The 23,488-nt window shown below is 44.6% G+C and overlaps 1 protein-coding gene across 30 annotated transcripts in view; it reads right to left on the bottom strand.

Annotated features, from left to right (window-relative positions):
• The window catches only part of LOC132834995 (sorbin and SH3 domain-containing protein 1), a 434,648-nt gene that overhangs the window by 47,581 nt on the left and 363,579 nt on the right, over positions 1 to 23,488 (bottom strand). For all 30 annotated transcript variants that reach the window (XM_060854191.1, XM_060854189.1, XM_060854190.1 and 27 more), the window contains 2 exons: positions 23,407 to 23,456; positions 946 to 1,124 (listed from right to left, as the gene is read on the bottom strand). In XM_060854191.1, coding sequence (XP_060710174.1) covers positions 946 to 1,124; positions 23,407 to 23,456 — 229 coding nt within the window. The remainder of the gene's footprint in view (positions 1 to 945; positions 1,125 to 23,406; positions 23,457 to 23,488) is intronic.

Below are 23,488 nucleotides of genomic sequence, written 5' to 3'. Positions count from 1 at the left end.
CTGCACCCGCAATTTTTACCTTGGACAACAGCAGCATCAGACAAAATGACAGCTTTAAGAACAAACATCACCAGGTTAGAATTTGATTGAATGTACCAGGCTCCAATGGACTAACAGAATCTATGACTTATCCTGAAATTCAAATACATTGCACTTCAGACTTTACCATTCCCACAAAAATAAAATGAATTTGGAGAGATGCTGGTGGTATAAACATAAGCCAACAGCACAATCTCCGTTCAGTTCCTGGTTGATATACAGCCAGTTGGCTGAGCCACTTAGTCTGAAGATCACAGACACACCAAATTGATACTGCCAAACGCTGGCATTAGAGACTCTTTTTCTGAGGTGACCTCAAAAGCAAATTTTTAGCGTAGGGTTTTTGGAGATTTACATTGCATCCAACTGGAAGCACAACCCAACCAGTTAGAGTGTATCGAACATGGCCTGAAGTCAGCAGAAATCCTGGAAAATAAGCACCTTCTCCTAATTGAATCACATCTCCTACCTACAGTAAAAGCAAGTGCCAAGAAAGAGGTGGGCAGTTACTGACCAGCTACAGCACCGTAACATGAAGGTTTCCCGAATGGCTACAAAGTTGACTCTTTGCACTCATCAGGACTGGGAGGCAAGAAATCAAACTTCAAAATGGAACAACAATTCGTGATTCCTGATGAAGAGTTTATGCTCGAAACATTGACTCTCCTCCTCAGATGCTGCCTGACTGGCTGTGCTTTTCCAGCAAGCACACTTTTTTGACTCTGATCTGCAGTCCTCACTTTCTCCTAACAATTTTAATCATTTGGCTTCATCGCCTCACAGTCCTAATGAGTTGAAGATGAAAAGCTTTGAATTTGTGCCTCTTTTTCGCAGCGTTTACCACCGTGCCACCAAGCGAGTGCTGAATGATTGCAGAGCCAGCCTCAGCACTTTGCAGCTGCCCACCTTTGGTTGAAGAGGAGCTGGACGTCCTCTTGCTCAAGCCGCTCAACCCCTGGAATGGAATATCGCCCCCTTCCAGAACGGTCTTGTAGATTAGCCTCTCGTTCTCCTGGCTGACTGGCTCCCCTGTGCCAGCCTCTGACTGTCTTCTCACTGCATGGGAATTGGACAAAAATGTGGAACTGGGTGGGTGGGTGGGTGGATGAAAAAGAAACGGAGAATAACCACATGCCATCAGGATCTTTTTATGCAACTGCTCAACTGATCAGAACTACACAGCCTCTGACATTTGCAGCAAACAGCTCTCTTGAAACACTTAGATGACTCATGCCCAAGTTTCACATTTTTAACAGAAACCCTGGTGCCCTTCATCAGTCAGTGGTTTGATTGTGCAGGCTTGGCTGTTACTGTGAGGGGGATGGTTGCAAAGTTAGCTCATTCATTGAGTTGTAAAGCATTTAAGAAATGAGCTCAACTCATTGGAGTTGCTGCATAGCATTCTGTTCTTGACATCAAGATCACTGACCCTTTGGGCTAGAAAGACACTGGAATAACTTGGGATCCTCCCCATTCTTCTGCAACAACTTGACATTTGGAATTGCTTACTTCACTTCAGAATTCATATTTTCCACAGCTGTGGCCGTTTCGGTGTGAGGGAACTGAAATAATCCTACTCAAGGATTTCTCAGTGAACTCTCCCGCCCCATTGGGCTTCATGTGATGGAAATCTGTACAGGGGAATGGTTTCCCATTCATTAAACAGTGTGGGAGAGAGAGCACATTCCACATCAAACTTTTCAGTGAGAACGGTTCAATAATCTGGCTCAGTTTCCACTGCTTCCCGATTACCAGTTAAGAAAGTTCCGGGCTTGTTGAGAAGAAGGGCAAAACCTTATATCTCTAAAAATCTTCATAACCAGTGAAGCACTTTAACCAAAAGAAATAATCAGTATTAAATAGAACATAGAATAGAACAGCACAGAACAGGCCCTTCAGCCCTGGATGTTGTGCTGATCTTTCATTCTAATTTAAGTTCAAACTAACCTACATACCCTTCATTTTACTATCATCCCTGTGCCTATCCAAGAGTCGCTTTAATGTCCCTAATGTCTCTGACTCCAACACTACCACTGGCAGTGCATTCCACACACTTACCACTCTCTAAGTAAAGAACTTACCATCTGGTTGAAGATTTGTAGCTCGGGTGTCTGTTGTTGTGGTTCTGTTCGCCGAGCTGGAAGTTTTTGCTGCAAATGTTTCGTTCCCTGGCTAGGGAACATCATCAGTGCTATTGGAGCCTCCTGTGAAGCGCTGCTTTGATGTTTCTTCCGGTATTTATAGTGGTTTGTTCTTGCCGCTTCCGGGTGTCAATTTCAGCTGTAGTGGTTTGTATGTAGTAGTTTACATCGACCTGGACCCCACATACAAACTACTACAGCTGAAATTGACACCCGGAAGCGGCAAGAATAAACCACTATAAATACCGGAAGAAACATCAAAGCAGCGCTTCACAGGAGGCTCCATTAGCACTGATGATGTTCCCTAGCCAGGGAACGAAACGTTTGCAGCAAAAACTTCCAGCTCGGCGAACAGAACCACAACAAAGAACTTACCTCTGACATCTCCCCAAAACCTTCCTCCAATCACCTTAAAATTATGCCCGCTCATGATAGTTCCATCCTGGGAAAAAGTATCTGACTATCCACTCTATCTATGCCTCTCAACAACTGATACACCTCTAATCAAGTCACCACACATCATTTTTTGCTCTAATGGGAAAAGTCCTAGCTCCCTCAACATTTCTTCATAAGACATGCCCTTCAGTCCAGACAGCATCCTGGTAAATCTCCTCTGCGCCCTCTCTAAAGCTTCCACATTCTTCCTATAATGAGGCTACCAGAACTGAACACAATATTCGAAGTGTTGTCTAACCAGAGCTCTACAGAGCTGCAGCATAATCTCCCGGCTCTTAAACTCAATCCCCCTGCTAATGGGGATTAGTTCAATCCGCCTCTGGTGCAGTTTATGTTCAATGAATAAATCTGGAATTAAAAGTTAATCGCAATAATAATTTGCAAGGTTTGTGAAGGTTTGTAGCTCAGATAGCAATAATAATGAACAAACAACCAACAATTGTGAAAAAACGCATACGGCCCACTGAAGTCCTGGAGGGATTGAAATCTTCCCTAGTCTGGCCAATGTATGATTCCAGACCCATTGCAATGTGGTCAACTCTAATGCACCTTCTGTAATGGCTCAGAAAGCCACTTATCTCAAAGGAGTTTAGGATCAGGGTAAAAAGGTTGGCTTTGCCACCGATGCACGTATTCCATGAATCAATGGACAAAGCAATTCATCAGCCAACTTGAGGAGAGCAAGTTCCCACAAACAATAAGTTAATGGCCTGTCTGCCTTGGCCATACTTAATGAGCAATAAATATTGCCCAGCACACGAGGGAGAAAATTATGTCTTAAAAAAAAGTGTTTTGGGGTTTTTTTCACACCTACTGGAAAGCGCAACAGGGATTTTGATAGATCTCTTATCCAAATTTCTCTTTTCAGGGGGTGAGGAGAAAATGAGGACTAATTCCTGATGAAGGGTTTATGCCCAAAACATCGATTCTCCTGCTCCTTGGATACTGCCTGACCGGCTGTGCTTTTCCAGCGTCACACTCTCTACACTTTTCAGGGGGTGAAAATGGTACAGGAAAAGATAGAACTGATGGGCAGATTAAGTTCTCAGGAGATAAGCCAGATTCAAAGGGGTTACAGGGCAGCGTTTCAAGTCAGGAATAGGGCCCCTTGAACTGCTGCTACCTTCCAGCAAAAAAAAAGTGCTTTGCAGGCATCAGCTTCTGGTAGTTTCAGTTTATATTGTCGCCTCTTCAGCGCTTCACAACAGAAAATAAAAGCTGGCTTTGTGTTTGCAAATAAAAGGATGCATTATAACCCCTAAAGCAACAACATATCTTCTTTAGCTTAATAAAGGCACTTCAGAGCATCAAGGAGAAAGTGAGGACTGCAGATGCTGGAGATCAGGGCTGAAAATGTGTTGCTGGAAAAGCGCAGGTCAGGCAGCATCTAAGGAGCAGGAGAATCGAAGTTTCGGGCATGAGCCTTTCTTCAGGACTCCTGAAGAAGGGCTCATGCCCGAAACGTCGATTCTCCTGCTCCTTGGATGCTGCCTGCCCTGCTGCGCTTTTCCAACAACACATTTTCACTTCAGAATACTGATAGAACACTGATCAGGTTTGGCAAAGGGGCAAGAGTTAAGGGGTGTCTTAAAGTTGAACAGGGAGGTGTAGAGGTGTTAGGAGAGTATTCCAGGGGCCTCAGTGACTGAAAGCAAGGCCACCCATAATGGAAGGATGCTCAGAGGCTAAAACTGGAGGATACAGAGAATTCAAATCAGAGAGGCCATGGGGAATCTGAAAACATGGAAAAGAATCTTAAAATCAAGACTGTTATAAAGCTCTCAGAGTCTGCCACAACTATGTCTCAGCAACGGAAGCTCACCATTACAACTGGAAGCTCTGCAAGAGTTAAATCTGAAAGTTTAATCACAGCATTGGCAGATTTGGATCGGTTAACAACTCTATCTTATTAACTAGAACTGAGCATTATTTACTATGCAGCTCTTAAGGCTCCAAAGGTGACAATACACGAAAACCAAGATTTTGGATACTCCAACTGTGAATAGAGAGGAAGTACTAGCTGAAGGGGGAGAGGATACGTACAGGGAGGGGTTAGCACCTTTCACCACGGAAAACTATTTGACCCATCATGGATGCGTCCTTTGAGAGGAGCTATTCAAGTTAATCTCACTCCCCTGTTCCTTCCACAAAGCTATACATTTTTTCCTTTGTAAATGCATGTTTGAAAGTCCGTGATTTAATCTGCTTCCACTACTCTTTCAGGCAGCACAGATCCTGATCATAACTCGAAACATACAGAAAGGAAATCCACCAGACCTCTTTGCCATCTATTCCAAATCTCGACCTGATCATGAAGAATGCTCCCCAAGTGAAGACAGTTCTTTTTCCCATCTCTTTATTAAATCTCTTTATGACTCTGAATACCTCCAATAAATCTTCTTTTGAATGCATCTCATCTAAGATGAACAATTCCAACTTTTCTCATGTTTTCCAAGTAACTGGTGTTCTCACTCCTGGTTCCAATCTTGCAAATTTTCTTTGCATCCTCTTGAATATTGTTCCAAACGCGTGATGTCCAAACCTAGATCAACCTACCTTCAGTGACCCCGACCAGAGATTTATATAAAAGTTGAAATCCTGGGAGAGATTAAGTTGATTCATCCAAATCACAGGAAGCTTACCATTGCTAAGTTAGCACTGCTGCCTCACAGCGCCAGAGACCCGGATTCAATTCCCGCCTCAGGCAACTGTGTGTGGAGTCTGCACATTCTCTCCGTGTCTGCGTGGGTTTCCTCCTGGTGCTCCAGTTTCCTCCCACAGTTCAAAAATGTGCAGGTTGGGCGAGTTGGCCATGCTAAATTGCCCGTAGTGTTAGGTGAAGGGGCAAATGTAGAGGAATGGGTCTGGGTGGGTTGCTCTTCAGAGGGTCGGTGTGGACTTGTTGGGCCGAAGGGCCTGTTTCCATACTAAGTAATCTAATTTAATCTAATCAGAAACACAGACTTATAGAATCCCTACAGTATGGAAAGAGGCCATTTGGCCCATCAATTCCACACTGATCCTCTGAAGAGCATCCCACCCAAACCCAGCCCTCCACCACATACTGTAATCCGCATTTTCCATGGCTAATCCACCTAAGCCTACACATTCTTGGACACTATGGTCAATTTAGCATGGCCAATTCACCTAAGCTGCACATCTTTGGACTGTGAGAGACATGGGAAGAATGTGCAAACTTTACACAGACACTTTCTAGCGGCTGGAAGTGAACTTGGGTCCCTCGTGCTGTGAGGCAGCAGTGCAAACCATGTCACGCTGGAGGCACCCCAGGAAAAGCAGTGCCACAATTCTGGTGGGATAAAGCTACAACCAAAACAAAAAGAATTGCCTTTTTGTTATTCATTCTCAGAATAAGGGAGTCACTGGCTAGACCAGCGCATTTATTACCCATCACTAACTGCCTAGAGGGCAGTTAAGAGTCAACCACATTGCTGTGTGTCTGGATCACATGCAAGGCCAACCAGGTCAGCATTAGACTTTTAATTCGAGACGTTTCTTGAATTCAATTCCATCATCTGCCACGGTCCCCAGAACTGGATCTCTGGATTAACTATCCAGTGATAATACCACAAGGCCATCACCGAGGGGATGTATAGCATTTGTGTAGCACCTTTCGCAACCTCGGGACATCTCAAAAGTGTTTAATCACCAGTTAAATATTTTTGAACAGAAATCATTGTTGTGGTTCAGGAAATGTGGCAGCCAAATAGTACACAGCAAACGCCCAAAGCAGCAATGTGCTAATGATGAGATCCTGCCTATTTTAGTGATCTTGGTTCAGACTAATGTCCTATCTCTGATATGTTTATCTGTAACATACAGAGCATTGGTTGAAGTGCAACTTAATGATATCATCTCCAACTTCTCTTTCCGGTGCTATACTGTTCTGGAATGTTAGCTTTTGTGTTCAAGTCTCTGGGATGAGATTTGAACCTTCCAAGTCAGAGATGAGAGTAGTCCTAAGCAAGGCACAGATGGCACCACCACACTGGGGACAGTCCCTTTGTCACTTTCAACAGCATAAATACAAGTGGCTGGATTTTTACAGCTCTCCATCCCATCCCTTGCCCCACTCTCCCTGGTGGGTGAGTATTCAGCAAGGGGAGGTGGGTACGTGTACTGTGATGGATGGTTAGCTAACCCCCACATTACCTCCTTGACCAATAATGTGGAATTGAGCAGAACAGAACAGTGCTCGGTCAATAATATGATTACAGCGTGCAGACAGGTGAGATTCAGAAGGCCGTTTCTGTGGAAAAGTCAGGGAGGGAGGTTGGTGCATCTTCTGGAGAGGTTCCCCGTGCATCCCTTGTTCAGGATCAAGGTGGCTCAGTGGTTAGCACTGCTGCCTCACAGCTTCAGGGACCCGGGTTCAATTCCACCCCGGGGTGATAGTCTGTGTAGAGTTTGCATATTCTCCCCGTCTCTGTGCGGGTTTCCTCCGGGTGCACCCGTTTCCAACAGTCCAAAGTTATGCAGGTCAGGTGTATTGGCTATGGGGAAATACAGGATTATGGGGACAGGATAGGGGGCGGATCTAGGTGAGATGCTATTCAGAGGGTCAGTGTGGACTCGACAGGCCAAATGGCCTGCTTCCATTCTCTAGGAATTCTACAAAACTGAAATTCTACAAAACAGATATTCTAGAAAATATCTGATCTCCTATGCATTGTATTCCTTACCACCTGGCTTTCAAAACTCTCATCCTCAATTCCCCTCACCCCAGGGATATTCGTCTGGGATCCATGGTCATCCTGATACCAAGGCTGCAGGAGGTCCCCGAGAAGACCCAGGACTTATGTCTGGTGTAACTAGTTAGCTGGGTGGAGCTCCCTCACACTGACAGCCTGACCCTCATTACCGCCAGCAGGGTATTTCGGCTGATGTGGAAACACTGGCGGTTATCCTTCACAATACAAGAAACTAGATGTGGATATTGGGATACTGAAGGATTTAGTACACACCTATTACAACAGCTACTATGTCCAAACATTATAACCTAAAAGGGTTATAATAGAGCAACATGGTTCAAATAGAGGAGTCCAAAGGTAGAGGGCATAGGTTTAGGGTGAGAGGGCAAAGATTTAAAAGTTACCTAGAGGGCAACATTTTCACACAGTGTATGGAATGAGCTGCCAGAGGAAGTGGTCGAAGCTGGTACAATTGCAACATTTAAGAGGCATTTGGATGGGTATATGAATAGGAAGGGTTTAACAGGGATATGGGCCAAGGGCTAGAAAATGGGACTAGATTAAGTTAGGATATCTGGTTGGCATGGACGAGTTGGACTGATGGGTCTGTTTCTGTGGTGTACACCAAAGGACCATGTGTCAAGTGGCCCAAGTTAAGATGGAATCTGAGAAAATTATACTCTCTGGTCACATGCAAGGATAGTGATGCTATTATGAATGTGTCTCTAAAAAGCACACTGACTACAGGACACAGGCAATAGCATCTGTCAGGGATACCCATAGTGCCCTCTTACTGAGGAATGGCCTCGTTAAGTAGAAGGTAAAAATAAAGCTGCCATAGTTCTACCAGACCATAGAGTTGCTCCCTCATTGGAGAGAAGCAACTGGTGATGGTTTAAGCTGAGGATGTTAGGTGGATTAGTCAGGGGTAAATGTAGGGGAATGGGTCTGGGTGGGTTGTTCTTCAGAGGGTCCGGGTGGCCTTGTTGGGTCAAAGGGCCTGTTTCCACACGATCTAATCTAATCTCCATGTCTCAGGCCAGGGGAAGAGGCTGGAGAGTCCCTTGTGGCAACCTCACCTGATACAGGAATCAAACCCACTCTGATTAGATTAATTTACTTACAGGGTGGAAACAAGGCCTTTGACCCAACAGTCCACACTGACCCTCTGAAGAGCAACCCACCCAGACCCATTCCCCTACATTAACCCCTTCATCTAACACTATGAGCAAACTAGCATGGCCAATTCACCTAACCTGCACATTTTTTTGGACTGTGGGAGGAAACCCATGCAGACACAGGGAAAATGTGCAAACTCCACATAGACTGTTGCCTGAGGCCGGAATTGAACCTGGGTCTCTGGCGCTGTGAGGCAGCAATGCTAACCACTGTGCCACCGTGCCGCCCACAGATGGTTAGATTCCCTGCAGTGTGGAAACAGGCCCTTCTACAAACCAGCTGTTCAGCCAACAGAGCTAACCAACCTCCTCTTGTTAAGTATCCATTGGTGTAGCACTGACCATCCCTTTGGGTAAGGGGGTGGCTCAGGAGCAGACTGCCCCTCCTCCCCATTCTTCCCTATAAAACTGCAACTCCACAGCTGACCCTGCATTCTCCTGCCTGTCTCTTGGTCACTGCAGGAGATGCAAATCATTTAAAATGTTCGGCAAGAGCACAAAACAAAATTTCTCTTGAGCAGTCACTTAAATTGCCGCTGTCCAATTGTTTACATTTAATTAGATGGTGTAATTTGCAACTAATAAGTCACATTCCAACCAAAAACCACTTGAGAGAGAGAGAGATATGATCATGAAAACAATCAGTTTTGTTCAGCCTTCCCCTAAATATACTCCAGTCAGTGCAGCATCTTGGAACACATTCAACAGTGATCATCGCTGGAGTTCTCATCCAACAGGAATCAAAAATAAAATTGCCATCCGGCTTAACTTCCAGGGACAACACATCAGGGATTTTTATCACTCATTATTTTTAGTGTTTTGGATTTTGACTCTGGCTGGCTGGATCTACTCACTATCTGCTCTAAGTCACCCACTTGCTCACTGACATAACACACAGGGACTCTCAAGCGATAGAGGGGTACTGGGAAAGCACAGCAGGTTAGGGAGCATCCGAGGAGCAGGAAAATCGACGTTTAGGGACTCCAGAGCAGCACCCTCCGCAGCGGGAGCGAGTGTGCAGAGGGCAGGCAACCACCGATGCAATGTGGTCCATATTTTAAGATTGAAGCATCCAGAATCATAGAATCCCTATAGGGCGGAAGCAGGCCATTCAGCCCATTGAGTCTACACTGACCCTTCGAAGAACATCCCACTCAGACTCCCATTTCTCCACCCATCACATCCCTGGACACGATGGGAACTTTAGCATGGTCAATCCACCTCACCTGCACATCTTTGATCTGTGGGAGGAAACCCACGCAGACACAGGAAGAATGTGCAAACTCCACACCGACAGTCGCCCCAGGCAGGAATCGAACCCAGATCCCTGGTATGTGAGGCAGCAGTGCTAACCACCAAGTCACTGTGCTAGTCTCTGTCCACAGAAGTATACAACCAGAAAAGAAAAGCACCCCTGTAAATAAACTACAACCAAAGGCAACACCATGTGCAGAACCCATCAGGTAGGGTGGCAGGCAACATCCACGGGTGTGGCTCCCCAAAGGAAGTGACTTTAAGACCCACTCCAGACTCTGAAGTGCAAAATCCTGCTCGGTACCGAGGGAGGGACTGCATTGTTGCAGGTGCCTCTTTCGGATGAGATGTTAAACCAAAGCTCCACCTGCCCCCTCCCTGTAGGATGGTCTCAGGGAAGACTAGGGGATATTCCTTTCCATTATTTGGCCCTCATACAGTACCTAGAAGCAGATCTTTATTACACTGTATAGAGTTGTGTTGCATTCAAACCTCTGAATGCTACACGTGCCACAGTAAAGTCCAATGTTCTCTCTCTCTCTGCACCTGTAATACTGCATTGCCCACTCTGTTTTGCTACCCTGATGCACTTTGTATTATGATCTGCCTGTATGGCATGTAAAACAACATCTTTCACTGATTCAATTTGATTTAATTTTGTCATATCTCCCCAAGTACAGTGAAAGATTTTGTTTTGTGTGAAGGAGGGGCTCATTTAAGCTCATACTATACAAAGTGTATTAGGGTCATGAACAGAGCAAGGAGGACAAGTTGCAACTGCAAAGAAGGTGCACAGAAAGCAAGATCAACATCAGATTTAAAATTTGACAGGTCATTCAGAAGTCTATGAAGGAGACTTGAATTTGGTAGTGAATCTGTTGGTACATGTGCTTAACCTTTTGTACAACTGTCTCATAAGACAATTATATGTCAACCAACCTTTCAACCCCAGCAACTCCAGTGTCTGCTATTTCCGGATTTCTCGGAGTAAGCTCACACACTGAGCATAATATTCATATCATGTACATGTCGCCATGTGAAAAACATCACAGGCTGCGTTGATCCCTGAACCCACGTGCCCCACTGATGGCAGGATGTCACGGAGTTGGGAATGTAAGTGGAGTCCTCACAATTCTCTGCACTCCAAACTGTAATTTATTTCTCATCATTTAATGATAACAGCAGCTTCATGGAGGAGCTAAAATGCCAGGAACAATTTAAAGACATTTCTGTTTGAAGACTGCAGACAGAACGCGCTTACATTGACAGAGATGTGAGATCTATACAAGATGACAGCCTGAGCCTCCAAGGACAGGGCCACTGAAGTGTATGAACAGATGGGCACATATTAGAGGGGGCATTATCAAACTATTTAAAACACTAACGATATGCTCTAAGAGCCAGGTGCACTCAAAGTGGAAACTGCAGCCAAATTGGCAGTGAGGTAATCCAAATTGACGCGCGTCAATTCATTCCATTTTTGTTTTGGAGGGAGAAAATAGGTATTTATAATTCGAGCTCTCAAAGACCAATCTTAGGTTAAATACCATCAAGCTGGGGTTGCAGAGGGTGGGTTTGGTGAGGATAAGTCAGTTACATCTAAGGGAGGGCGGGTCATGAGGACATTGGGGTGGGCTTGGGGGAAGAGGAGAGTTTGTTGTTCACCTGAGGGGGCAACCTATGGTCACGCAAGACACCCAACATTTCACATACCTTGCATTTGACCGGTGTATGCTTCCGATCGCTCCCTTCTGGGTTAATAATTTTGTTTACTGTGGCAGAAACTCATTCACATCAAACAGTAGATCCACACTGGCCTCTGTGATGACCTACATCTGCAAGGCATGATTAGAAAATTCCAGAATTGCTTGCCTGGCAGCAGGAAGCACATCAACCAAAGTTCCAGAAGGAGGGGTCACAGTCGAAGGATACAGAGTAGGTCATTTAGGACTGAGATGAAGTGAACTTTCATCACCCAGAGTGATGAGCCTGTGGAATGTTCTGCCACAAAAACGCCAAGAGATTGAATGTTTTTAGGAAGGAGTTGGACATGGTTCTTAGGGCTAAAGGGATTGAGTATGAAGAGAAGGTGGGGATGGATTACTGAGTTGGATCTTCAGCCGTGATCATATTGAATGGCCTACTCAGTGTCCTATTTTCTATGTTTCTAGAGAAAATGCAAGTTAACATCCTGGAGATACTCGAATAAATGATACTCACACTGGGCCACTGAAGAACACAGAGGGGAACAGGGCAATCAGCAAGTGTTTGGAAGATGGATTCAATATCCCAGGGTAAGATATCATTCAAATGCACAGTTACTAAGCTAAATAGGGAGGTCAAGACTACCCAAACAAAAACATGCTTGATGTGTCAGTAACAAGTTTATTTAAGCTTCGACAAAAGCCTCTGTTAGCATTTGCACCTCTCAATCAGAAGGTTACAGATTCAAATTCTATTACAGAAAACCCCAAGTTCATAAATCCAGGCCTCATCGCTCAAAGGCAAGACTGAGGGTGGACTGCACTTTCAGAGTATCTCTTTGGTGAGAGAGCGTGCGAGCGAGAGAGTGAGAGATGTTAAACCAAGATCCCTCCTACCCCCTCTAATGTGTGCCCATCTGTTCATATGCTTCAGTGGCCCTGTCCTTGGAGGCTCAGGCTGTCATCGGGGCTGCTAACTGTGATCAGCTTAATCAGCTGCATCCTTCCCTGCTTCCTGATTCACATTGAGAGATCTGTAAAAGAATCAGACCCACATCGCTTTCACAGTAAGCACAAGTCTCTGAAATCTCCAAACAGGAGAGTCTTTCAATTATTCCTGACACTTTAGTTCCTCCATGAAGCCACTGTTATCATTAAATGACGAGAAATAAATACCACATGGCAGTATTTGAAAGAATAAGAGGGCCATTCACCTCAGATTTTCTGGACAAGAATTACCCCTCAGGCAATGTCATGAAAACAGATTAACTTATGATTTACCTCACTGTCAAGATTCAGGGATTCTGCTGTGCACAAATATCTATGTTTTTCATGACATGTGGGTGTCAGCAGCTGACCAACATTTATTGTCCATCCCTAACTGCCTGGAGGAGCTGCAAGTACTGCTGTCCAGCCCGGGTGCTGGTGAGCTGTCTTTTGAAACCCTGCAGTCTTTGGGGTGTAGGAGTATCCACAGTGCTGTTAGGGAGGGAGTCTCAGGAGTCAGCAACAGTGAAGGAAGGGTGATCTATTTCCAAATCAGGATGCTAAGTGGCTTGGAGGGGAACGTGTGGTGCACTCTTGTACCTGCTGCTTTTGCCCTTTCGGGAGATAATGGTTGCGGGCTTGGACACTTTGGTGAGTTACTACACTGCAACTTGCCGGTAATACACACTGTTGGCAGTGTATGTCACTGGTGGGCAGAGTGAATGTCACAAGTTGTGGATGGACATACAAATCAAGCAGGCTGCTTTGTCCTGGATGATTACAAGCTCCTTGAGTGTTGTTGGAGCTGCATTCATCAGGCAAGTGGCAAGCGTTCCATCACATGCCCGACTTGTGTCTTGTAGATAAGGGACAGGCTTTGGGAAGTCAGTTGGTGAGTCAGCATTGACAAGTTGGGCCAAAGGGCCTGTTTCACGCTATATGCTTGCTGTTTCTGCTGTTTGGCACGAACGACATCCTGTGTAGCTTGACCAAGTTAACACCACATTTTTTGGTATGCCAAGTGCTGCTCTTGGCGTGCCCTCCTGCACTCTCCATTGAATTAAGACTGATCCCTTGGCTTGATAGTAATGGTAGAATGGGGAATTTGCTGGGCTAGGAGGTTGCAGATTGTGGTGAAATTTGATTTTGCTGATGATGCCCACTGTGCCTCATGGATGTTCAATCTCGAGTTGCTAGATCTGTTTGCTGTCTGTCCCAACCGTCATACGGTTAGAAGTACACACATCACATTGATTGGCTTCCTCAATGTGAAAGCAGACTCTGTTCTAGTAAGGACAGAGATCTCATTCTTACCAATACGGTTATAGACACATACATCTGTTACAGGTAGATTGGGGAGGATAAGCACTACCTTCCATCATCATCTGCCACAGACCCATCTAGCAGCTATGACTCCAACATGGAGAAGCACTGATTCATTATCTTGGGGGTGGGAATGAGGTGCAGGAAGTAGTATATCAAAATCAGCAGGAGATGTCCTCGTTTCACTTGATGCCATGAGACCAATGGTGTCCAGAGTCAATGTTGAGGGCTCCCAGGGCAACTCCCTTGTGATGGTATACCTCTATTGCATATTCAACTCTAGATCCTTCTAATAATGCATATGTGCCTTGTCTATCTTCCTAAATGTGCAGTCTGAGTTGTACAGCACAGAGACTGGCCCTTTGGCCCAAACTGGTCCATGTCAACCAAAATGTCCATCCACGTTAATCCCATTTCCCTGCACTTGGCCTATATCCTTCTAAACCTTTCCTATCTCTGTATGTGCCCAAATGCCTTTTAAATGTTATTAAAGTATCCATTTCAACCACTTCTGCTGGCTGCTCATTCCATATAGGTTCCACTCTCTTAAAAAAAAAGTTAACCCTTGGGTTCCCTTTTATTTTCTCCCCTTTAACCTTAAACTGATGCACTCTCGTCCTTGATTCTCCAATCCTGGGAAGACGACTGAGTGCATTCACCATATCCATGCCTCTCATGATCTTACAGAAGTGTATAAGATCCCCCCCTCAGTCTCATACGCACTAAAGAAAAAACAAAAATCCTAGCTTGTCCGACCTCTCCCTTTCACTCAGACCATTGAATCCCGGCAACATCCTTGTAAATTTCTTCTGCACTCTTTCCAGTTTAATAACATCCTTCCTATAGCAAGATGACCAAAACTGAACACAATACTCCAAGTGCAGCATGGACTAATGCCCTGTACAACTGCAACATAACTTCCCAACGTCTCCACTCAATGCCCTGACTGATGAAGGACAGTGTACCAAAAGCCACCTTCACTGCCCTGTCTACCTGTGACTACACTTTCCGGGAATCATGCACCTGAACTCCAAGGTCCCTCTGTTCCACTACACTCCTTAAGGCCCTACCATTCACCATGAAATTCCCATCTTGATTTGGCGTTCCAAAATGCAAGATTGCACAGTTGTCTATATTAAACTCTATTTGCCATTTCTTGGCCCACTTCCCCAGCTGATCAAAGTCCTGCTGCAATTTCTGATAACCTTCCTCACTGTCCATGATACCTCCTATTTTAGTGTTACCTGCAAACTTACTAATCATGCCTTGTACATTCTCATCCAAATCATTGATATAGATAACAAACAGCAATGGGCCCAGCACAGACCCCTGAGGCACTCCACTAGTCAGAGGCCTCCAGTTTGACAAGCATCCTTCCACCATTACCATCTGCTTCCTACCATCAAGCCAACTGTGTATCCAATTTGCCAGCTCTCTCTGGATTTCACGTGATCTAACCTTCCAGGCAGCCTACCTTGTGGAACCTTATCAAAGGCCTTAATGAAATCCATACAGACTACATCTACTCCCCAGCCCTCGTCAACCTTCCTAGTCACTTCATTAAAGACCTCCAATAAATGTGAGGGGCATGATCTCCCACGCATGAAGCCATGGTGACTATTCCCAATCAAACCCTGTATTTCCAAATGCATATTATTCCATTTACTCAGCCTGTAAAGGACAGTATGGTACAACTGATATTATGTTTGTAGATTTGTAGTGGTGAAATTGGAAAATCAGCGCATCTGCAGCCTAACTAGTATTTTGTAAATATTGAGCATAAAACTGTTTAGCTACTACAGTCTGTATCTCGCTTTACAAAGCTCAGAATCCTGTGTTTTTTTTCCCCACAGTGATCAGTCCAATAAAGACTACGATGGAGGAGTAATTTCTTCATTCGGGGAGGTAGTTCTTCACAATTCTCTAATTCAGTGGAATGTGGAAGCTCAGTTACTGAGCAAGATCTCAGCAGAAACCGAGACATTTCTGGTATCAGGAGACAAAGGCAGAGGAGTCAAAATTTAGCTATGATCTGTTGGATTGGAGGAGCAGCTTTGAGGGGTTGCATGGCCTGCTGCTATTTCCTATATTCCAATGCTGCTTCAACTTCATGACTTCGCAATAAGCTTGGCTTCCTTCATGTATTCGTATCTGTACATCCTCAATGTTTCTCTGCTCCTGCTCCCTATTTGAACTTGAACTATTGACTGCCCTCGTTCTATCTACAAAATGCATCAAGTCACTGCACCAAACTGTACTTGCTATGAGTGTCTCCATTTCATTAACATGCACCCTCTGGAATTATGTTATTACTCAACCCACTGATTACTACATTTCTGAGTTTGTGTTACCTGTAAACTTTGAAATTATGCCAACATACACATAAGATTGTAAATAACAAACATCAATGGGCCCAACACTGAGCCCTAAGGCACTCGACGAGTCAACAAGCACCTTTCTTAGGATCAACTTGGTCAGTTGTCTCAACTGGGCAACCCCACGTACACTTGCATCCAGACTGAGAAGCAACCATTCACCAGTCACCACTCTGTTTTGCCTCCATTACACCTATGTTGCTATCTTCCCCTTCAAATCCATGGGTTCAATTTTGCTAATCATTCTATTTTGTGTAGTTTATGAAACTCTATTTATTTATCCTGAGATGTGGGCATCGCTGCCAAGGCCAATATTTGTTGCCCACCACAAATTACTCTTAAACCGAGTGGCTTGCTAGAGTCAAAGGGCAGTTTAGAGCCACTGCATTGCTGTGGAGTCACATGTAGGCCAGACCAGGTAATGATGGCAGACTTCCTTCCCAAAAGGACATGGTGATTCAGCTGGGTTTTCACAGTCACCATTACTGATACTAGCACAATTTCAATTGCACATTTGTGACAAGGATCTCACTAGCTGCCATGGTGAGACTTGAACTATTGAACTAAACCTCTGGTTTACTAGCCTAGTGACACAGCACAGCAAATCAACATTCAGAACAATATCAATCATACCATGCTCTCCTCTACAGGCTGAGTAAATGGAAATACAAGAACAAGCCTTTTGTTCATCTCTCATTGCCCAGACTGTTCAGTCTCATAGCTTCAGTCGATTGTCCTGTTTAACTTTGAATCTGGATGTGGAAATGGATATTCATTAACTGATACACTAAGAAAACAAATATCTCATGGCATCACCAACTCAAAATATTCAAATAGGGATGGGTATAATTCTGGGTCCACTCATCACTCTACTATGCACATTCTCACCCACGAAGATAAGGATTGTTAATAATCATTGTCCAACAGACTTGCTGGCAATGTAACTGGAGTTAATTTGGACTCGCTGTTAGAAAAGGTACATTAATTGGATACAAGTGCTCAGAGGCTAGATTTGCAGGTTTATTTAGGGCAGTTTTACAGGATGTTATATGATATCTACATCCAGGATTGGTCTCCTTCTATTTATTCCTGTCCCTGGCGACTGGGCCTTGTGTACTACTCAGAACAGATGAGAAACAATCAATTGCTACCTGCTTCCTGCCCCATCATCTGGCAGAGTATTACATTTCCTGGTTATTCAGTTAGGGACTCTCAATTCAAACTGAGTTAGATGCTCAAGCAGCCTTTCAGCTGCAGAACACTCATTAACAACTCAACAAAGATTATTGACATGTAACTCACGTATCACCGGCGTCCCTTACAACACTGTAGACAAAAGTCAAATCCTGAGAGCAGGCACTAAATTTCCACCCAAATACCCACCATTCTCCCTACATTGCAACGCTTCATTTTTCACCAAATCTGACAAAATGTAAACCATAGCCCCGCATCTCTTCCTCAGCTGGGCTCAATGAGTCCCTCTGTGCGATGCTTTCCAAATTAAGCTATCAAGATCATCTCTGTCTCTGTCTGTATAGCCCCTTTGTGTTCAAAAACAGTGGACTGTAGTCAAGGTGTCTGATCGCCCAAAGCCACTTGCTACAGCTTTTATGTTGCTCCAATAGACATTAATCTGGACGCTCAGAGCTCCTGTGACAGACAGAGTCCCAGGCACTAATGTGCCACGGGACAAATAACTTATTTTCAATCTAAATCATGACTTTGAGTTTTTACATCACGGCTCCATTTGCAGTCAAAGCCCAGGGGCCACAATTTTAGAAACAGAAATGGACCATTCAGCCCTTCAAGCCTATTCCTGCATTTAATTAGGCAGCGGTGATCTGCATCCAAACTACACTGCCCACTCTACTCTCATCGTCTTGGGGACATTTCAACAGAAATCTACTCGCTTGAAGTCTTGTAAACTCCTGCTGATCTCCTGCACCCACAGATAGGGTAGGGAGTTGGAATTTTTAGTATCCTGCAGTTCAGAAAACATTTTCTGATTTCACTCCTCAGAAAAAAATGAACTTGAATTTTATAATTATTCCATTTTGTTCTGTACTACCCCTCCCGGAGGAGAATTTCTCCAGTCCCACATAGAGAGGAGGGAAAGACTCTGTCAGCGAGGTTAATTGAATGGCCCTCTGATAGAAGCTGAGTGAACCAAATGTCTATCCTTTGTGATTCAATACCTCCTGACTCTATTGATTTAGTTATAGAAACACAGAAAATAAGAGCCACAGAAGGTTATTCAGCCCATCCAGCCTGTTCCATCATTCAATATGATCATGGTTCATCATTAGGGCAGCATGATGGCTCAGTGGTTAGCACTGCTGCCTCACGGCATCAGGGACCCACGTGCAATTCACCCCTCGGGCGATTGTCTGTATGGTGCTTTTATCTTCTCCCTGTATCTGCGTGGGTTTCCTCCAGGTGCTCCAGTTTCCCCTCACAGTCCAAAGATGCGCAGGTTAGGTAGATTAGCCATGCTAAATTGCTCAATGTCCAGGGATGTGCAGGCTAGGTGGGATAACTATAGGAAAATGCAGGGTGACAGGGACAGGGTAGCGGTGTGGGGTCTGGGTGGGATGCTGTTCCCAGAGTCAGTGTGGACTTGGTGGACTGAATGACCTGCGTCCACACTATAGGGATTCTATGATCCAACTCAGCACCCTGTTCATGCTTTCTCCCCATCTCTTTTCAGTTAATCCTAAGAACAATATCCAGCCATTCTTGAAAACAGTCCATGCTTTGGCCTGAAACACTTCCTGTGACAGAGAATTTCACAGGCTCACACTCCCCGGGAGGAGAAATCTCTCATCTCTGATCAAAATGGCTTCCTCCACATCATTAGGCTGTAACCCCTAATTCTGTCATCCCTGTTCATTGGAAACACCTGTCCTGTACCTACTGTGTCTCGTCCTGTTAGAATTTTGTGGGTTTGCTCAGATCCCTCTCATTAATAAACTCTCATGAATATAGTCTCTCTCAATGCAGTCTCTCTTCATTTGTCAGTCCAGCCTTCCCAGGAATCAGTCTGGTAAATCTTTTGTTAATCTCCCTCCATAGCCAAAACATCCTTCCTCAAATAAGGAGAGCAAAACTGCACACAATACTCCGATGTGGTCTCGCCAAGGTCCTGTACAATTGCAGCAAGACGTCCCTGCTCCTGTACCTGAATCATCTTGCTATGAGGCGCAACATACCATTTGCTTTCTTCACTGCCTGCTGTACCTGCTTGCTCACTTTCAACACCTGGTGCACAAGGATACCCAGGTCTCACTGCCTCCTCAGCCTTTCTAATCTATCACCATTCAGTTAATAATCTGTTCTGGTTATTACAGCTTTACATTTATCCATATTATACTTCATCTGACATACCAGTCATAGGGATGTGCAGCACAGAAACAGACCCTTCAGTCCAACTCGTCCATGCTGACCAGATATCCTAAATTAGTCTCGCCCCATTTGCCAGCATTTGGCCCATATCCCACTAAACCCTTTCTATTCATATATCCAGATGCCTCTTAAAATGTTGTAATTAGACCAGCCTCCACCACTTCCTCTGGCAACTCATTCCATACACGTACCACCCTCTGTACGAAATAGTTGCCCCTTTGATCCCTTTTATATCTTCTCCCCCCTTACCCTAAACCTATGCCCTCTAGATTTGGGCTCCCTTACTCTGAGAACAAGACCCTGACTATTCACCCTATCCATGCCCCTCATGATTTTAATTTTATAAATGCATAAAATATGCATTTGCTCACTCATTCAACCTGTCCATATCACACTGAAGCATCTCTGCACCTTCCTCACAATTTACTCTCTCACCCTGCTTGCCAACCAAGGCATTTCTAACTGAACAGAAAAGATCCCACAGAAACAGGGGACAGTACTCTGTCATGTAATAACACCAACTCCCACTTGCTGAGAGGCATCCGTCAAAGTTTAAAAAGATCCCCAGATTCTCAGTGCATTTACAACAGCGACGTAGAGCTCTCTAGCAGCGTTGAATGCAAGGAAACCACTGACGATGGTTAAATTGTAAAAACAGTGAGTTACTACAGGCCTTAAAATCTTTAAACTGACCACATGTTTGATCTTTCAAGGAGGGGTCACTATCAGAAGCCCACCCAGAACAGTCAGTATGTATTCTGGGTCACGCTGTAACTGCGAGGAATTCTAATCACATGCTCAAGCTTTCATCTAATCTCAGCTCAAGAATTTCCTTTTCCAAGTAATATAACTAATGGGTCTCTGGGCACTGTTAATCAGGCTGTGATTGAGGATGCCCAGCCCCTGGGTGTGGTACACAAGTTGTCAAATTAAAGACAGGAGGTTAAGGAACATAAGACTTTGGAAGGGGGGTGGGGGGGGCACAACAAGAAAGGGGTAAAAGACAAAGAAAGAGACAGGAAGATGGCTAGGGGAAGGGAGGGGATCATGGCAGAGAGATGTGGGAATTTTCAGCTTTTGACATGTCTGTCCTCCAGGCGTACTGACTTCAAGCCTCCCCAACCACGTACCTCGTTCCCCAGCCCCTCTTGCTGACCATCGCACTGATTAGTAGAGCCAACGTCCTCATGGTGCTCCACATGCAGCCACACAGAGTCATACAACCAGACCCTTTGGTCCAACTCGTCCATGGAGGAAGCAACTTTCACAAACTAAGTTAAAAATCACACACCACCAGATTATAGTCCAACAGGTTTAATTGGAAGCACTAACTTTCAGAGCAACGCTCCTTACAAACTAAACTTGTCTCACTTATCTGCACTTGGCCCACATCCCTCGAAACCTTTCCTATTCATGTACCTGTCCAAATGCCATTTAAAATGTTGTTACTGTGCCCACGTGTTACTTCCTCTGGCAGTTTGTTCCACAGACATGAGAAAATTGCTCCTCAGGAACCTTTTAAATCTTTCTCGTCTCACCTTAAAAATGTGCCGTCTACTTTTGAACTCGCCTACCTTAAAGAAAAAGACTTCAGATATTCATCTTATCCATGCCCCTCATGATTTTATAAACCCCCAATAAGGACACCCTCAACATCAGTGCAAAAAGTGCCAGCCTATCCAGCCCCTGCCCATAACTCATACTCTCCATTCCTGACAATACCCTGGTAAATCCTTTCTGAACCCTCTCCAATTTAATAATATCCTTCCAATAGAAGGATGACCAGAATTCTACACAGTAATCCAAAAGTGGCCTGCTGTGCTTTGACCAGCAACACATTTGCAGCTGTGATCTCCAGCATCTGCAGACCTCATTTTTTACACCAATGTCCTGTACAACATCAACAGGACATCCCTTGCTTTCCCTTTTCCTTTCTCTCACTCCCCGTCTCCATTTTCTACACAGAGAGTATCTTTCACAACCCTTCACTGACTGTAAAGGCCTTTAGGACATCGAGGTCATGCTATATCAATGCAATTCCTGTCTGTTCTCTCCATGCTATCTTCACCTGTTCCCTTTCTCTCACCATCCCTCAGCCTTCTTGTGTTGTTTGTCCCCTTTCCTGAACTACTTCTCTACCTAATCTCTCTCAGCCCAGTCCTCTCCTGTCCCATTCTCCCTCTTCACCCATCCAACAACTCTCCTTCTGACCCTGCCCCACTCTCGGTCTAATTCATTTACTCCACAAACTGCCCCTCACTCCACTCGCTTAGAATTCTACACTTTGTCCGAACGCCTCAGGTATAACATAAGGAGAGATTCAGCTCACATTCAACCATGGCACGTCACTCTTCATTACATTGCTCACCATATGCCCAGCGCCAGATTGCAATCTCTCAGGATTATTACAGGGCAAAAGGAGGCCACTCAGCCCATCGTGTCTGCCCCGGCTCGCCGAACAAGCAATTCACCCAGTGCCATTCTCCTGCTTCCTTCCTGTAACCCTGCACACTGTTCCTTCACAACAAACCAGACTTCATGAAAATGTAAAATGCTTTCAAAAGCCAGTTACTTAGCTCTGGGTCTTCAAACCCATAGCTGAATCGAACTAGCCAATCTAGAATAAAGGGAGAGGAAAGAAGCAATGATCCCGAACACAAAGTTGCCCTCAGTGGAAAGTTTATAAAAATAATATGGTTTAACTGTTCATTTCCACACTGAGCAATCCTAAAACAATGAGTGCTTTAATCAGAAGCAAAAGGTCAAAATAAAAACTGGATAAAAGAAGTGGATGAGTATTTGAGGAAAAAGAATATAGAATCACTTGCTCAGCCATTTCAGCTAAGAGTCAGCCACATTGCTGTGGGTCTGGAGTCACATGTAGGCCCGACCAGGTAAATCAGCAGATTTCCTTTGTTAGTGAGCCAGATGGGTGTTTACAACAAACAATGATGGCTTTTTCTTCTACAGTTTTATCAAATGAATTTAAATCTTGCCTAGCTGCTGTGCTAAGATTTGAACCCAGATCCACACAGCATTAGCTTAGGCCTGCAAACCAGTGACATTACCAACTCACTCCCAGTTTCTCTCCAGTTCATACCGCCTTCGCCCAATTTACAAATGGATCCACACAAGTACTCATGGTTAGACTTTTAGGTTAAGGTTATCTTTCTCCAAAGCAAATGTTCACAAAACTCAATGGATCTGAAACACTTCAAATGCAAGAGAACAGAAACTGTTTCACCCTGTCTAAACATTATTGCCCAATGGTCCCAACATAAACAAATAGCTCCTTAGCACCACAGGAAGAATGCTGCAGCCTCCTACCTAACAGTGACGCATTTTACCAAGAAAAGAGTCATTAAAGAAGAGGCTTTCTTTAATCCTGGGGAAGGGGGGAGCCTCAGGTGCACCACTTTCTCCAAGAGTGATCACGCAGAGGAAAGCCAGTGAGCCTGACACAGTGCAGCCATACAAATTCTGCATCAGGTCAGAATTTGCATGGCAAACATGCTACCTTCTTTCGGGTGAGGTCGCGATAGTCCCTCAGGATCTGACCGATCAGTCCTCAAAATCCCAACTATCGAAAATTTAAATCAGAGTGAAGATGACACCAAAAAATATAGTCACAAAGACACCTTCTCCAATTCTAGCAGTGAAGGACAGGGGATTGCTACTGCTTTTCTTGACTGTACACACACATCTCATAACATTTCCAGTTCAGGAGTCTTGGTGCACATACAAAACAACATTGAGACACCAAACGAGATGGCAATGCATCCATGACTGACTATATGCGCACATAAATGCTCAGCTCATCGAGCTCAGTTACTTACTAATTTGAGCACTCAGATGGAATTTCCAAGGGAGAATTCAGCGCTGCATTCTGAAAGAATAAAAACAAAGAGGATCATTGAT

This window comes from Hemiscyllium ocellatum, chromosome 43 (assembly GCF_020745735.1).
Source record: "Hemiscyllium ocellatum isolate sHemOce1 chromosome 43, sHemOce1.pat.X.cur, whole genome shotgun sequence".
NCBI classification, from domain to species: Eukaryota; Metazoa; Chordata; class Chondrichthyes; order Orectolobiformes; family Hemiscylliidae; genus Hemiscyllium; species Hemiscyllium ocellatum.
The sequence above is the reverse complement of the archived record's forward strand: the minus strand, read 5'-3'. Positions and strand labels throughout refer to the sequence as shown.